The sequence below is a fragment of the Passer montanus genome, unplaced genomic scaffold (genome assembly GCF_014805655.1).
Source record: "Passer montanus isolate IOZ18808 unplaced genomic scaffold, ASM1480565v1 scaffold22, whole genome shotgun sequence".
Lineage (NCBI taxonomy): Eukaryota > Metazoa > Chordata > Aves > Passeriformes > Passeridae > Passer > Passer montanus.
Window position 1 is genome coordinate 9,105,482 of NW_024366815.1, and position 18,648 is coordinate 9,124,129.

At 34.1% G+C, this 18,648-nt stretch overlaps 1 protein-coding gene across 5 annotated transcripts in view; it reads right to left on the reverse strand.

Annotated features, from left to right (window-relative positions):
* The window catches only part of PDE4D (phosphodiesterase 4D), a 314,096-nt gene that overhangs the window by 178,282 nt on the left and 117,166 nt on the right, over positions 1-18,648 (reverse strand). For 2 of the 5 annotated variants that reach the window (XM_039709604.1, XM_039709603.1), the window contains exon 3: positions 6,018-6,200. The exons of the other annotated variants lie outside the window; for them this stretch is intronic. In XM_039709604.1, coding sequence (XP_039565538.1) covers positions 6,018-6,200 — 183 coding nt within the window. The remainder of the gene's footprint in view (positions 1-6,017; positions 6,201-18,648) is intronic. 5 annotated transcript variants of the gene reach the window in all.

Below are 18,648 nucleotides of genomic sequence, written 5' to 3' on the forward strand. Positions count from 1 at the left end.
GAGCAGAACAGCAGGCTGAGAGCACTGACTGAGAGCCTGAGTTACCTGATTTTACTTTCTGTATGCCTACCCAAACTCTCAAATCTCACTAGGTGAGGAACTTTTTTCTTCTTACTACAAAAGGCAAGAGTTGTTATCAAAGATCCATGAAATGAGGTAGCACAGCCCTGTGCCTCAGCCCGCAGGATGACTGCTGTACTTCAGGCAGCTCTCCCCTCCACCTTTTAGGATGAAGCTTTGTCTGTCCTCATTATTTCTCCTGATCTATCTCACTGTATGAAAAGAAAGGATTGCCCAGTTGTTCAGGTAATTTCTTAAACATGTTCAGTTAAAGCTACTAAGAAGTGCAGCTGTCAACAGTCTAAAATTGGTTGCTAGTGACAAAGATGCTTTTTTTCAGGACTGAGAGAGCATTTAACATTCTCACTGGTAGAATGATAGTCTTCAAATTTCAGAACTTTTTCTGGCACATCTCCATATGCCTAAATCCACCATCAAGCATCAGCGTATTTGCCTGCAATACAGTGTTACTTAAGCCAGGTGATTTAGGAAATATCACTACTTGGTTTCAGGACATTGCTTTCAGTGAAGAAAAAGTTTGAAATCACATCCTACTGTCAAGCTAAATTAATATATATATATTAATATAAAGAAAAATTACTCAGTTGTTCTTACTCTTTTCCCCTCACCCTCAAGCACTACTATTTACTATGTAATTTTTAATTACTGATTAGCAAACTACATTCTCAAAGCAACAGGCCATGCACACTTCAATAATATCTTTCCAGTACTTATTGCTGCAACCAAAAACCCCAACTATTTATTTCTAACCTACTTTGATACTCTCCATATGCCTAAATCCACCATCAAGCATCAGCGTTTTTGCCTGGAATACAGTGTTACTTAAGCCAGGTGATTTAGGAAATATCACTACTTGGTTTCAGGACATTGCTTTCAGTGAAGAAAAAGTTTGAAATCACATCCTACTGTCAAGCTAAATTAATATATATATTAATATAAAGAAAATTACTCAGTTGTTCTTACTCTTTTCCCCTCACCCTCAAGCACTACTATTTACTATGTAATTTTTAATTACTGATTAGCAAACTACATTCTCAAAGCAACAGGCCATGCACACTTCAATAATATCTTTCCAGTACTTATTGCTGCAACCAAAAACCCCAACTATTTATTTCTAACCTACTTTGATACTCTGTGAGTTGTAGTTCCTGAAAAAAACCACTACCATAGTTTCTTTGCTGGACTAATTCTACCTTTGCTCAGATCACTCCCAAACCGAGTAAACACCATCCAGGGCAATAGAGAATGAGGGAGGAAAAGGAATGGGAATTTTACAGTAAGGAACAGCATTGTAAACCAGTTGAGGGTATTGCTCAGTTTGGCACTACACTTTTTTGATCACACAATAACCTACTAAAGCAGCATCTCTTTCAAATGTTCCAGGAGTTTAACTTCAAAAATAATCTACCCAATGGAGCATTACAACAGGGAAAAATGAAATAATATGACACAGTTTTCATAGGATGAAGCAACACACTGTAGAATTGCACCAAAATAAAATGTAGTTTTTAGAGAGCATTTCAGAAAAAAAGAGTAATAAAATGTTGCCATGCAAGACCTGCTTGTGAAATGAAGTTGCTCACACCAAATGAGAACAGAACAGAAATAAATTAAACAGCAATTCAGCTCCGTGGTTTGTGTGTGCTTGTGCCACAGATTAAGAAGCACTAATGATAGGGTTTAATACTCAAGTTTTATATCAATATGGGACTAGCCAAGTACTCATTAAGTTGTCACTTCCAGCTCTACCAGGCCACCAAAGCACTGTATTAAGAGTGCGTATGACACTGTGTTTAAAAAAAAAAATTTCCCTCTACACGATGGATATAATTTCCCTCTGGTTGGTTTTTATTTTTCATTAGGAAAAAACAGGTCATTCTTCTTGGAACAAGGTGAACTTTGCAACATGGTTCACCATATATTGGGATTCACGGATTGTTTCATTCTGTTTCTATGAACATGAAGATGTAACTAAAACATTGCCATTAGTCTAAGTCCTAACCATTGCGACATTGGAATTTAAACATTTAACAGATATCATTACAAAGTGGCAACTGGCTTGGTGATTCAACAAAACCTCCTATTTGTACTCCTGGGCAGGACAATATCAGGAACAATCTTTTTGCTTCAACAGGTAGTACTGCAATACTTAAATTTCACCCTATTCCAGAACATACTACTAGTGCAGAAATTTCAAGTTTTAAAATTTTAAAACGCTTGCATATAATTTAAACTTATATAAATAGAATGTAAATTATTTATATATATATTATATATGATATCATTATATAATTATATATTATATATATTATGTAGTATATTATTATAAATATTACGGATTGTTTCATTCTGTTTCTATGAACATGAAGATGTAACTAAAACATTGCCATTAGTCTAAGTCCTAACCATTGCGACATTGGAATTTAAACATTTAACAGATATCATTACAAAGTGGCAACTGGCTTGGTGATTCAACAAAACCACCTATTTGTACTCCTGGGCAGGACAATATCAGGAACAATCTTTTTGCTTCAACAGGTAGTACTGCAATACTTAAATTTCACCCCATTCCAGAACACACTACTAATGCAGAAATTTCAAGTGACACAAAATTTTAAAACGCTTGCATATAATTTAAACTTATATAAATAGAATGTAAATTATTTATATATATATTATATATGATATCATTATATAATTATATATTATATATATTATGTAGTATATTATTATAAATATTATATCTAGATATTATATCTTATTATTTTATATAAAGATTATTGTTTGTTTGTTTGTTTATTTATTTAAATGTAAATAAATATAATTTAAATGTATTTGGTATTACCAACCTGAAATGTTTCTCCCATTTGTTGGGGATTTTTTTATTAGCATGTGGAAGCTTATCATATAAAAATGTTAAAAAAACCCCCTCTTTTGAAACAAACATTTGACACATTTTTCCTAAAGATAATATGGAATTATCAGTTTGAAAATCTTCAAGGAATTTGGTGTTATACATTTCTGTAAAAGGTATTAGTTTTCAAGACACATTGGGAAGCATCCAGCTAGCACTACTGAAATAGGAAGATGCTTGCCTTGGTTTCGGTAACAGCCATGAAAACAAGCATTACATCATTTCAAAACGTATACATTTTTGTGTGTGTGTGTCTATTTAGAAGGTTTATATCTGCAAGTGCAAGTGACTGGTTTTTTCTCTAAAAAGAGACATGCACTTATCAGGGTAATTCATAGTTCTAAGTCCACAACCTCAATATGCCTACCTCTCACCTCCTGAGTCCCTCGTTATGAAAGATGCAATTACTTCCCCAAAGCTTGATGATATTTTTGCGTTGATAATAAAAACAAAGTCAGCAAGGAGACATCTTGCATGTCAAGAAACACAGAGTGTGATCTCTGAGAAAAACTCTTGTACCTCATACAGGCACTGAAAGCAAGACTAAACAAATGCTACCTAATGGCAAACAATATCCATAAAAGTTCTGCTATTCACCCTCTGCACTTTTTTCCTATTAGACATGAAAACTGTTGTTGCAAATCCTCCTTCAGAAAGATTAATTTGGTGTGTTTGGAGGTAGACGCATTCTTAGTGACCCAGTCTTCTTAAATGTTGCATGCTGTACTTCCAGTTCTGGCTTCGAAGTTACAATAAATATTTTCATTTCCACTATATAAATATAGTAGAAATGAAAATATTTGTCCCATTTGTCTTAATCATTTTAAATAATTTGAATTCTACTCTCTTACAAGGTCCTAAATAATACAAACCTAATAATTATATTTTGCTTAGAAATTCTTCACCTACAATTTTTGCAAGTCCTGCCTCAAATGAATGCACTGAAAAATGTGTATATGTGTAAAAAAAAGTATATAGATATAGATATAGATGATAGATAGATAGATAGATAGATAGATAGATAGATAGATAGATAGATAGACAGGTAGATAAAATGTGTGTGTATATATATAAAATTTATATATACATCAAATTAACTTGTACATAGAACCTCTTCTCCCTGAGAAGGTCAACCAGTAGTCCCAACTGTAAAAAGTACAATCTTGCACTGTTGTTTATGAGATTTCTAAAGAAGGTGAAACAACAAGTAGAAAAAAATGAAACTGTGGAATAACTTCAGTTATTTATATTATTTTGTTTTTAAAGTGATTTGGGTTTGAGCTGTAACAAAAGGAAGGAGAAGAATGGATAGTCACACAATTCATCAGCCTCTTACAAAAAAAGAGAACGAAGTATCACATCAATACAATAAAGGTTAAAATCTTAACTAGAACAGTTATTAGACAAGAGAGCATCATTCTAAAAGGCAGCAGTGCAGTAGCCTCCAGACTGGCGTGACACCTTAGAAAGAGGTCACATGGAGGTGGAGACTGACAGATATATCATACCATATTCAGCAGATGCTAGCACCAACCTCCATATTCTTTAAAGACAGCTGAGACTGGGACACATTTCCCACTCTTAATGCCATGTAAGAGAGGAACTTTCTCTGTCTTACAGACAAAAAATGGAGCACTGGATGTAAAATCAAGTTATGCATTTGTACAAGATCATTTGTATTTCACTGTTGGTTAGTTTTTTCTCCCCAGTATGTCAGCACTTCTGATGAAGTTATATTGATATGTACTCAGCAAACACGGAAGTCTACATGGTGAGGAATCATGAACAGACCAGAGAAATATACCCTTCTAATACCAAAACCAAGGCTCAAGCTTTCATATAGCCTAATACTATCCTAGGACAACAAAATGAAATCTTGGGAAAAATTATGTATTACACTGATTTTTCAAACTGTAAACAATTAAGAGAAAATTAGATTTTGTAGCAAAATCAAGTAGCAAAATCTCTAAGCATAACAGTAAAAAGTACTCAAAATTTTCATTTTAGTGTGCTTACCTTCCTAACAGTATTTTTTTTAAACTAACATCAGGAATATATGGAAAAGTACTTTTTTTTCAATTAGAGAAAGGTTTTCATTGAAGTTTTCCAGTAGATTTCTCATTCTCCTATTCAAAATTTGTATTTTCTATTTAAAATCTACATATCATCTGGTAATTTCAATAAAAAGTACTATGAAATATATAAATATATGAAGGATTTTGGACCATAAATATTTATTGCACCTGAAATTACTTGGGGTAAGGCAGCTGGTATAAAAGTTCTTTATTTTCCTTAAAGCAGCTTTCTTCATTAAAATCTCCTTTTTTAACTCAAAAAAGACTCTGCTAACATACTAAGCAGATAACACCATTTCTCTGATCTGACATGGAAATTTGCATCTTTTTGTTTACTTCCAGTGGGACAAAATGAAGGGAGAACAATTTTTTCAAACAAGAAGTTTCAGTACCTCTTTCAATTCCATTAATAAAGTTTCTCTCCATGTCACAGGTTGATAAAATTTGATGGAAATTCTGCCACAATGAACAACATGCAAATAGCTGTTTCAGCTACTTTGCTAAAATAGTTAAGAAATATATTCCAGAGAAAAAGATAGAAAGTATCTAATGTCATACATAATGCACCTAATATCTGACAAATTGGATTAAGAAATAATTTGTCAGTGGTCAAATTTCTAGTATATATTTTACTTGAAATTTAAAGACAATAGCCTTAGTTTTATTTTTCACCCCTGAAAAACTTTCTAATTATTGGTAATTGCACATACATATAGCACAAATATAATTTGTTGCTGCTATAATTTTTTTCTGTTACCTGGTATTGTACCTTTTTCTTTTTTCATTATACTTCTCTTCCATGATTCAATACTGAGCACACAAACAGAGAAATGGATTTTACGGTACACCCCATCTCCCCCTCTCTCTACACACAAGCTCTGAAGGTTTAAAGGCAGCAAGCTGTAGACAATGCAAACACTTTGCTGAAGAATAATAAAGTCTCATACCGTCTCCTTTGCTGTTTAATATCAATTGGCTTGTTAATAGCATAAGGCGATCCGTGAGTGCAAGCATTCTGGAATCTAGCCACTTTCCCCAGAGCCAGGTGATCACAGCTAGGTGGTAAACTCATTTTATCCCAACAGAAGCAGCACAAGACTAACAGCCCAAAGGATGCATTCCTGGGAAAACTGGAAACAAAATGTTACATAATCAACGTCATTGAAGTATGCTGCTCCAACAGAGCCGAGCAGTCCTGAGCAGTCCTGAGCCTGGAAAGCAAATGTTCCTCAGCTGCATCTGTCACCATCATGGATGCAGGAAGTTGGCTGTTTATTTCCACCCAGTCATACTCCAACCAATTACTGATTAAGCAGATAAAGTAGAAAGTCACTCAGGAACAGATTCCCTCACCTGTCTGTGGGCACAAACCCTAACATTATTTAGTTTCTAGATTTATTTTTTTTTTAAGGTGGGAGACAGACCTTAAGGATAGTTTAATCAGTTAAGACTAATATCTGAAAAAGCCACAGACTAAATTGACTTTGAAGAAGCAGGTAGCCAGAAGAGATTTTTTTTGCATATATCAAAAGATCAGAAGGGAGAAGTAGGATCTTGGTAGACTTGAAATTGTCAAATAACATTTAAGATTCAAGATGTGAACTCAGACTGATTAAATTTCCCCTACAAATTGTTTCAGAATTTTATCTCTATGAAGACTAAATGAAGATCATAAAATTTCTTATGTATTTTATGAAGTTTCATATTTTGAGGTATGTTTCTTATTGAATAGCAAAGCACTTTCCACTAATACAAAGTAATACAATGTGAATAACCCTAAGAACCTACTCTGTCTCTGAAAAACAACAATATATAAAGCTGCTTTCTAATATCTATAAGACATTTTATACAATTCAACAACTCTAAATTATCCATGGAATTGCCTTTATTTATGAAACTACATCTACTTGGCCTCCACTGTCTCAGTTTCTGTGCAATGTTCTTAGAGGTCCCAAGTACAAAAAAAATATCCAGAAAAGTATCCCTACAATACTACTTTCAAGCACAATGAAAGTATGAAGTGCATTTTACACTATAGCATGATAGTCTGAGGAATGGGAAGATATTTATGTTCAGCACAGAAAAAAAAGCTATCATGGAGAACTAGAAAACTGGGGGTATTTTTTTTGTACCACATATAAGTATTATAAGCACCTCAATCTATCTGGCTAGTATTAATCCTCTTGAATTCCCAGCATTTAATCAAAGGAGGTTGCAAAGGTGGAAACCTAACAGGAAACGAGATAGAAAGAAAGATAGGGCACTTTGTGAGAACAATGGACACAGGACTGTTCCCAAACGGGAATACCCTATGTCTGGTTCCAGAGGGGGTGACACCTTTCCCAGACTACAGTTCACTAGAGAAGCAAAAAGAAGTGAAAGGCAAGAATGCACCCAATGTTCCTCAGTGAAAGCAGACAGGTAGCAGATGTGTCCAACAGAATGGGAAGCAGGATGCCTTGCCTTGGAACTGCTAAAATGAAGTGGAATCAAGCTCAAAAGTTCAGATGCATCAGAGGGGTGCTCTTGCCTGCAATCACTACGCAGCTGCTCCATGCTCTGCCATCATCACTGCCTTGCTGGAAACAAAAGCAATTTGTCATGGACACTTGGCAGGTGTAAAAGTGCTCACAGGATGATGAAAAAAAACCAGGCAAAGGGGGAACAGTCATCTATACTGTGTGTTTTCCTTGCATCTAATACAAATTATAAGTGTGCATGATACTTTTTATAGGTTGTTAATTCTATTTGTGTCCTGAAACTGGTTTGTCTCTATAACTTTGTATGCACAGCTATTATGATTGAATTCAAGGTAAACTTCCTATTGCATTAAGACCCATGCTAAGTAAAGAGGAATCCATTCTCTTGGAAAGATGAAAGTGCGACCGAAGTGAGCTGAAAATCCGCACTAGTCTTTTAAATGTGACATTAGTATAAGGCTACATCTGATTCTATTTAGGTCATAAAATAACAGCAATTATAAAATCTTCCAGAAACTACTTCAGCTTTGTACAACAGAAAGCTAAAAGAAATAAATATATCTAACCTAAGCCTCAAGTAGCCATTCTCCAACATGCAAATAGAGTTATTATGAAGAAAAAAACCCCCAAGCTAAAAAGTAAGCAATTTGAATACCATGCCTATTAGTTCTTTAGTTAAGAAAGAAAAAGAAAGGAGAAAAAGGTAAGAAAAGTAGGCAAATCTAAAAATAATTTTAGAAAAATCAGATCAGAGGAAAATCAGAGGGTTTTTCCTCAGTTGTGGCTTGTTTATTGGATTCTTGTTTAGTTGGGTTTTTTGTTTGTTTGTTTATATTTGGGGTTTATTTAAATGCAACTAAAGTTGATTTTAAACCAGTATTTTTATATATGGAACAGTTTCTTCCTTGTGAATGAAGTAGAATAGTTTCTTTTCATTTCATAATGGGTACATATGCACTACTGGAAGTATTTGTTCCAGATATAAAATTTAATTTATGCATTTAAGATTCTTCACCTATAAGTAATTAAAGTGGGCACAACAGCACTTCAGGAGCCATGCTGTGTCAGTAAATTCTCCATTGCAGTGCTGATGCCTGCACCCCAGCCACCAGGTTGCCCTCAGCAGCACTAGACTGGAAGAACTGAGAGGCTCCAAACTTCCTGTCAGTCTTGTGCTTTGGAGGCCATGAAAATTTACTGTGAAATTTACAGCAAAAAGTATCTTCCCATCTCATGGGCTGGGGTCACATGAGGGATGGAATATTGTACCAACTGCAGAGCATTTTCTACAAATCTGAACAGCCTATTAGACACGACAATTTTTTTTTTCTTATTATCAATTATCTATTTTTATCTTATTTTTTTAATCTTTTTTTTAAATAGATTGAAAGTATGGAGCAATTATAATTTTGAAGTCTCACTGATTCCAGACATGCTCCATGAAACTTCTCTGAGAGCTGAGAGCTCTTTTCTTTCTCCATGAAGGATGAATTTTTGAAAACAATACATGAAACACATCTCCAGCTCTAACACCTTTGTACAGTATGCAGCCAGAAAAAGTGAACTTACTTTGAAGTAACGTTTCCAGAATAATGAGTGTGCAGGTAATTAGACCGTACTTAAATTAATCTCAAGGGAAATTTCAGTGGAAAGTTTAGCCTCAGGATATATCAAGGAATTTTCAGATTGGACTGACTTGTGGAATTTTGGCAGAAAAATTAAAACCACTTAATCTTAAGAGCCATCTAACTTTTTCCATAAAGATGTGGTCTCCAGTATGTTACAACAGTCAAAAATTCTCTAAAATCAAAATTTATGTGAAATAAATATCTTCAGGTTTTGAATCAGATATATTTAAATTGATGTAAAACTAATCCATCTGAGATTTTACTCTGTGGATGGATATTGATATTTTGAATTGCCATACAGTTTAATTTAAATATCTCCAAACACTTGACAAAAATGAAATGAAACTTAATCATAGTTTTTGCCCATAACATCATTGAATATTCAAGTATTAATAAAACATCTTCCTATTTATTTGCCTTATGAAGTTTTTCAACACTTTTTTTTGAATTTTAATGTAACAAAAGTTGCATTTTTATTATTCTTTATTCATATACCCAAGTCTAAGTAAATGGAGAATATTAACCTTGTGTCTTTTAAGGAATTACATTCATTTTGGCATATGGTATATTAATACTTTTATGTATCAAATTTTAACAAAGTTTGCAAAATTTTCAAAAGTTAGTTTGGCATCTGGAAATAGCTAGATATTAAAGAATAATTAGAAAATCTTCTCTTCCTGTATGAGAGAAAATTACATAAGATTTTGACTCCTATTACTGCTATTAATACTGTTAGATTGCAGTTTTGAATAGATGACCTCAGCCAATGTAGTGGGTTTTCCTAGACTGGCGAACATTTTAAGGAAAAGTCCAGCGTTGCTCACATTTACAGCCAAAATATATGAAAATATTTTTCTTCATCTGTATAGTGTCACTTTCTATCTACTGACTAGACAATTTTCCTTGTGACAAGAAATTTTTCCCAGAAATATGACTGACAAAGAATTGGCAGATTACATGAACATGGTGTGGCAACACGTGACAAACTTTTCTGAGGAAGATATGGTCTGTCCAGAATACAATTATAATTAAGAACCTTCATTTATAGATTAATAGACTGGACAAAGCTCCCCTTACCATGATTGTTTTGAAGATTTTCCCTTCACATGTATATATTTATTTGTCTAAATAGCTATTTAAAATACTGTTGTGGAACATTCCCTGACTGCTGAATATGTGCAATTTTGTAACTCTAAATGGAGGCAAAAGAAAGATGAGAATACAAGTATTATTTCAACACACATATCTTCTTGACTGATGAATATTTGATATTGTCTCCTACTTTTAGAAAACTAATTTTCTAGAAAATGTACTGCTAATTTACTTGAACACTACTGCTTGAATTGTCCAAAACTATTTGCATGGGTTTTTTTATTAACTGTTAATTGGTAGTAATCTGAGATAGTGTGCTATATGTGCTACATAGTGCCAGCCAAAGCAAACACATAAACAAAAATTCATAACATATGGATCATATAATAAAGTTGTGAATAAGAACTAGCTCTTGCTTACACTACTGCACAGATTGCATAGACATATTGTGAGTCTTTCTGTTACATATGGGGATAATGAAAATGGTTTTAAATAGTCTATGTCAAATAAACACTGGAAAAGACTCCCAGGTTCAAAGGAGTTAGACAAATAGTCAATAACAGCATATACTTGGCTTCAATTTTAATGTTTAGATTTGTCTTACAAAGATGGATCTGGTTTTAACATATGTTCTTACAACTCTGCCAATACACTTTTGCTATTGAAGTGTAGAGCTACATGCTGCTGCCCTTGAAGACCTGTTTTTCTCAATGGACTTCTAAACCCTTTTGCTTCCTTTTACCTCATTAAGTAATGGATGGAATCATTAATGAAGACATTCTATTCTAAACCTCACATATCATTCAGCCATTAGAATAGCTGCAGTGGGTCCATTCAGCTCAGCACCCCATGCAACACTGGCCCAGAGGCCTGCCCTTTACTTGGCATGCATCTTTCCAATAAAACCAAAAAGACTTGAAAAATTGAATTTCAGCTATCTCACTGCAAGGAAATAACATTCTTCTGACAGAAAAAAATTATTTAAGGGAATAAAATAGCTAATGAATAGAGGAAATTAAAAAATCAGGAGTTCTTATTCAATTCAATCTGCAAGTATAGATAGTGTCACTGTATATGATGTTACTCATTACAAGACATTAATGACACACTGCAGTAATTACACAGCAGAAAAATTCTGTTTGTTCATCTCACCAAATGAACATTTTCTTGAACGTTGGCTGCTACTACTATATTTAGAATATCAAGTTAGTATTACCAATGTTGTTTACTGAATAGGGAAAAAAAAAGATATAGAAATGTTAGGTGTTGGTAATATGCATTACTTCTATGGCATACTAACTACAAATTTATCTATTTGTGATTAAATTTTATATTTTGTATATTTTGTATAGATTAATAATCAAGTAATTTCTGAGTTCATTTTTAGGTATATACCTCTGTTCTTTTTTTTAATATTCTATTTATTCTATTTACTTATTCTATTTTATTTACAATATTTTCTTGGTTTCAGCTGAAGTATACTTACTTTCTTCTCAGCAGCTATTACAGTGCTGTGTTTAGGATTCAGGTGAATATAGTGTTGCTAACACACTACATTTTTATTTTTGCCAAGTTGTGCTTATCCTATGTCAAAGACTTTTATTTTTGCCTTGTCTCATGCTCTGCCAGTGAGGAGATAAAAAAAAAAAAAAAAAAAAACAAAAACCCCGAAAACCTAAAAAACTGGGATGGAACACAGCTAGGACAGGTGATCCAAACTGACCAAAGGGATATTCCACACCACAGAAGTCATGCCTAGGATGTAAATTGGAGTGAGTTACCGGGAAGCATGGCTGATCTAGGTTCAGGAACATGGGTCTGACTTTAGTCAGCAGGTGATGAAAATTGTATTGTGCATCACTTGGGCTTTCCCCCCGCTTTTTATTATAATTTTTATTATTTAAAATTATTATTTTATTTTATTTTCAATTATTAAACTGCACTTATCTCAATATAGAAGATTCACTTTCATTCTCCCTCCCATTGCACTTGGGAGGCAGCAAGGAGAAAAGAAAAGGGGTTGATCAAGTGGCTGCATGATGTTTCATCTGTAATTGATTTGAAAACTATGGCAAATGTACAGGTTGTACACCAGGCTATGTATTTCACTACAGGTTTCCACAGATAATTAATTTTCAAGAAAGATATTTTCCATCAGAAACTGTCAGTTTATAAAGGTTATGACTTCTGGTTAGTTTCCAACTTTCTTTTTTTTTTTTCTTCTTTTGTTGTTGTTATTTTTGTTTTGGGGTTTGGTTTTTTTTGTTTGTTGGGGTTTTTTTGTTTTGTTTTGTTTTGGGTTTTTTTGGTTTGGTTTTTATTAACAACTCCATGAAGAAAGTGAAGACTGTGCTGTTCTCTTTAACACTGACATTACAAAGAATGTTTGACTCCCTTAGAAAAACTCGAAGGAATAGATATCTCTATTTGGTACAAATTCACCTCCACATTCCATGACATTTTAAAATTTATAGTATAGATCTAATAGTATTCTTTATCTCTTCCCTGAATGATATAACCAGGCTGTCTTAAAACCTTCCTATAGACTAAAACAAAATAAAACAAAACTCACAGTGATATTGTCCATATGGCTGTCACACCCCACATAAATCACATATAAGAGAAGGAGCAGAAGGATATACCTTTAATCTAACTGCTGGAAAAAATCCTTTCCTGAAGGAATCCTAATTCTACATTGTCAAGGCAAAATGAGGAACTCTTGCCCTAAAACCAAGGTGATCTAGCATAATTACAGGATATAGTTTGATATACATTTTAACAAGCTGAGTTCTCTTTGCCTTAAGAAATTTTCACAATACCTTGTTTACAGCACTGTATCTATGATTCAGTGATCTATAATATGATCTATCACTCTAAAGTGTTAAGGGTTTGTTGAGGAATCAAAACTTAAATATCTTTTTCTTATATTTGAAAATAAAATAATTCTTAAGATCCTGAGTATGTTACAACAGTTTTGTCTGTCAACCTGTCAGAGCTGAGCCTGAACAGAGGTACATGTGTGTACATACACATAACTGAGCTGCCTCCAGCTTTCCTCCTGCTCTTGTGTGAATTAGGGTGCTCATTTGAGCCCCTGGTGAACTGATTCCAGTTATTAACTGAAAGAGCAGAGAAAGATGTCATGTTTTGCTAAGATGAGTATTCAAAGTTAAAGAATGAAATAAACTATTCCCAAAGTATATTGATGTCTTTTCCATTAAAACTGCCTAATGCAATATCCCCAATATCCACAATAGGATGCCTTTAACCAGGTGTATCATGGATCCATTTTGCCTCTTCTGTGGAAATGCTGAACATTAATTTCTAAGTGTTTTTGGTGAGCAATGTGACCAAAAAAGATGCCATAAACCCCCCCAAAAAATAAAACAATCAGATCATTAGTTTGTATATTAAATACTCAAAATACATAGTATATATTTGTGACATTGACCTCCCTGTGTCAGGCAATAGAAGAGTTGCTAGCATTTTAGATGTTCAAGTTACCGTAAAGATAAGTATAGACCCAGATATTATACTGTTGAACACTTTAGGAAAATTAAAAAGGGAATAAATTTTTTTGCCAGTCAGGACTCACAATGTTCTGTAGTCAGTGGGACAGAGTTACTTTTTAAAAGGGCAAAAAATGGAAAGGAGATTCTCCACAAAAAACAGTGAAGATAAAATAAGAAACTGTCCTGTCAGCTGCATTGAATACATCAGGTTAAGGCCCTTTGCAAAAGTTCAAAACTAAACACCTGAAAATGAACTTTGTTAAATAAGGATAATTTAATTATTTGTAAATCTAGAATGTCAAAGTTTGCAACACACGTTTCTTAAAGCTTTTCTTTTGGTATGGAATTTTAAGGATGTTGCAGCAGATGAAGCAAATTGAAAATATGAGAACATTCCCAGTTATGAAAATACTGTATAAACCAAAGTCTGTACAGAAAAACGCATAAAAATCCCCTTTTTTCCCCAGAGATCCTATGAGTACTGCACTTTAGCTTATTCACTATGATAGCTGTAACGCTTCTTTGTGTTGCACCAGCCATGTTGAGTATTGAAGTCTTTTTCTTGATACCATCATCCCAGTTCTTGATCTCTGCTACAAATAAACTTCACACACTGCAAAGAAAATTACATGCTGATTTGCAACTGAAATGAACAGAGAATCTGCTTCCACACACAGGGACATGGCTTCTGCATTTGTGCACGTAGGAATAGGAATGCTATTATGATTTTCTTTTTATAATAAAAAAGCAGTTGTATTTCTTATGCAGGAAGTGGTGAGTAAGATTTCCTTTCCCCTTTTCAAAGTATTTTAAATAGTAATATTCATCCCTTCTTCCAATATAATGGAGATACCTATTTGTATTCTATGTCCATTATGGATAAGTTCTGATTTCGATCATGATAAAACGCAAGCCACCACCACTTCATATGAAATATTTCTTTTCAAAATGGCTTTATTGTATGAAATGAGTCATACTGCTTCCTGGGGTGAGCCGAAGAGCAAGAGTTAAGGAGAATAATAGGGTCACTAAGTATTTGCAAATATTACTTCACATTCCTTCCACGATTGATGGAGCATGTATTGAAGACCATTATAAAAGTCAGGAGAAAAACTAAAGTCAAGCTACTATCTCAATTTTGTATTGTAAATTGTTAATGCATAATAATTTACAGTAAAGTAAATAACCATCATGACAAAGCTCTTGAAGCTTTGTACTAAAAGGCTTTCCTTTTATGGTTTTCCTTTCATGCCCTTAAATTTGAAGTCCATTTAAATTCCTCATTCAAACTGATAAAGATTACCAATTAAAGGCTACCTATTCCTGTGTTATCAGAGACTTCAACTAGTGGAGAAAATGAAATAAATCTGCTCTGCAATGTTGACATTAATTAGTACGTTATAAATACAAATGCTAAGGTGACCCTTGTCAACACTTTCATGTTTTCTATGGCTTGAAGGTAAACCCGAGAACAGCACCAGATGACACATGTTGCCATCTTAGGTATAATTACAGCAGGTAAAATGCCTGGGAAAATTTTCAGGAGCATTTCCTACCAATTCCTAAGAGAAAAGTAAGCAAGTAATTTTCAGAGCTGGAGTTGGGCAAGTTATAAAGATCACAGTCCCTTTTGTTTTATGTAAGTGTCAGTGTAGATCCAATTGTGGACAACTGATAGATTTTACCCCCTCAGGATAGTGGAAATGAGGGGTGTCAGCCCAATCAGTCAGACTGTAATCCAGTCTTAAATTTGTCATGTGATCCTGCTAACTTTATATGTTTGACACAGCTGAACATCATGGTGCTTGTTAGAACATTTTGAGAACTGCTCTGTCTCCAAGATAGACTCTGAGAGTCTGACTTGAATGTGGATACGTGGATAGAGCAAGCCTTCATTTTGATGGGAGATACTCAAAGATACACTCTTTTCATCATAGCAGGACAGAACTCTCTGTGTGAACTTAGTCTTTTTGTCTATTCAGACAAACTTGGTCACCTTTTATCCCTCCCCAGAAATCACCCAGAAGACTCTCCACAGTGTTGCTCTTTCAATATAATAAAGCATGGATGAAATTGAAATTTTGCAGATGTTGCCAATTAATTATTACCTCGATTTCAGTGGGGTTTTGTTACTTTAACAACTGCTTCTTTCACTCTTGCTGTGATGAGTCCCTTAGGAAGATTTAGTCATTATTGTACTCAAAACCTTTGTGTGCTTGCAGTTAAGGAAGTAGCCATTTGGAAAAGAATACTGCATAAAGAAGTGGTATAAGCAGAGCAGTCTGAAAAAGGCCAAAATGAAACTGCTTATGAATCACGGGGAACTGATTTTCAGTCTGAGGAAGTAACACAGTACAAAGAGAAACCTTCTTTGGAACAAAGCGTGTACAGAGTCAGTTGCAGTGGAGGCTTTTGGATGCCACAATAATGTGAAATCAAACCTCAGAACTACATGAGCACAGAATCAATTTCTACTCTGGATATGGCCACTATAGATCATAGTTCCATTTCAGAACAAGACATGGTCTCATCCAAACATGGTTTCAGAATATGATGGAATTTTCTGTTGAGAACACCAGCAACTAAAAACCACCAGAGTCACAATGGTTTATGTCTGACAAGTAATTTCCATGCCAAACTCTTGAAGCAAAAAAGGCTAAGATGTAGAAGAAGAAAGAGTAAAATTTTGCAGGATAGCATCACAATATACTGTAGTGGTGTACGATTTATGTGTGCAACACATAAATAAGATCTCAAACTATGGTTTTGCACTTTTTAGAAGACTAAAGTATTTGTAAAAACAGGACAATTTTTTGTTTTGTTTTCCAGAAACCGCCAGTGAACAAGGTTGGGGACAGCCAATAGAGCATATGCCCAAAGTATATACGTAATGGGGGAGAAGATGGGGAATAGAATCATGCAGATAAAACAAGGCAGGTTGTGCTGAGTTGAAAGGGCAGAGAACAAGACAACAAAGATCATCTCCACTCAACAATGCTGAAAGTTTTCTGTGTATCTCTAATGACTGGCATGCTGGATTGTGTTTGCTTATTCCAGATCCAAAATTAAAGAAATCAAAAGCACACAACTTGTTGAAGAGTCAGAAAACAGGATACTTTTCTGGCCTCAAAGAGGTGAGCAATTTAGAAAAATTTACCAAAGGATTACTACCCTCACATTGGTCACAAACCCAAAACTAAATGGAAAAACACCGGTCCTGTAATTTCCCTCTAGATATCTTGCATTTTCTATATGCAAGAGGGTCACTGTACCAAAGTCATTTAGCTCTATAGTGCAGACTTATCTGTATAAGGATTATGCAGGAGTCTGAGCAAGCTATATTATGTTGGTATTTTTACATGCATTCCAAATATGGAAAGTATGCAACAACCTTATAGTTATCTGATCTTATCTTAAACATGTGAGAGTACTGGCCTCAAAATGAAATAAGAACAAAGATTTTGAGCTTATCTTAGCTGCAAAAACACAAACCAGGTACATTTCCATTTCTATTGTCATCATCTGTAGCACACACATGATTGCTCCTCTTTTATTAGCCCATTTGTTCCAAAACAACAATTTACTACTCCTGTCCTTATGGCTTCACAGCCTTAATTCCTGCAACAGCCTGCTAGAAGGTACATTATTTGGTCTTTTGAAGAATACATTCTCAGTGCTTAATTATGTGTCTATACTATAATGCAACAAGTTTGGGAATGACAAAGAAAATGCATTCCAAACCCAGTAAAAGCCCACTGTATGCTAGACAACAAAGGTTTCATTACAGAAAAAAAAAACAAAAAAAAAAAAACAAACAAAAAACCAACCAACCAAACAAACAAAAAAAACCCCACAAAAAAAACCCCCTCAAAACCTCAAGCATTTACATTAATAAGATTCTGCTACTAAATGCATGATTTGCATACAGTTTTTCTCTGTATGTAAGAACAGCTGCATATTAAATTGGTTTGACAAAACATGTTAGGAAAACATCAGCAGAAATTGCTAGAATGTAAAATACCAATATTAAAACCCAAAAAAGATTAGGTTAAAAAAAATTAAAAATCAGAAACAACTCTAAAGCAAGGCTGCATTATATTTCAGCTTGCTCTGTGTTTATGAGAATGCAATTATGTTTGCACCATTTGTCAACACTGTGATGTGCATGCATGAGCTACTGTAAGATATTATGTGTATACACAAGATATTACCTAAATAGTACAATTTGCACAGTTGAACGGTCCCTGCAGAAATAAATAAAAGGTCTTGCTTGAAATAGGTGTGTTTCTTTATTTTGCGAGGTACAAAAGAAACTCATTCTAGCTTTCAAGCCCGAATTCTATTCCTCTTAAGGCAGCCTTTCTGAATGATTCTATTATTTGTGCCTTGAGGATGGCAATACAGAGATCACAGTAGGCAGTTCTCAACAGGCTCCTAGTCAAAAAACTCACAAAAGTCAGATTCAACCTAATTTTCTGTCAGAAAGCAAACAGAACCATGCAATCCACTAGCAACAGAAAATAAGAGGTTGCCAAGCCCATATGTCATGGCTGATTTTTACCATACCACAGATCTCCCTCCTCTCCCTCAAGGGGTATTTTAAATTAAAAGAATTTTAAAGTAATATAGAATGGACATATAATCATAATATGTTTTATACATACTTCTCTATATACAAAAATACATATTTAACCTCTCCCTTTACATATGATGTATTAGTCAGAAAGAAAATATTGTGGAACATGCTGTTGAAAGCTTTACAAGATTTTACTGGTTAATTAAATGGGTTTGCCTTTATTTTTTTTTTACCAGAACTGCAGAACAAAGGTGTTTTACACGAGAAAAGAAAAAAATTACTCTGAAACA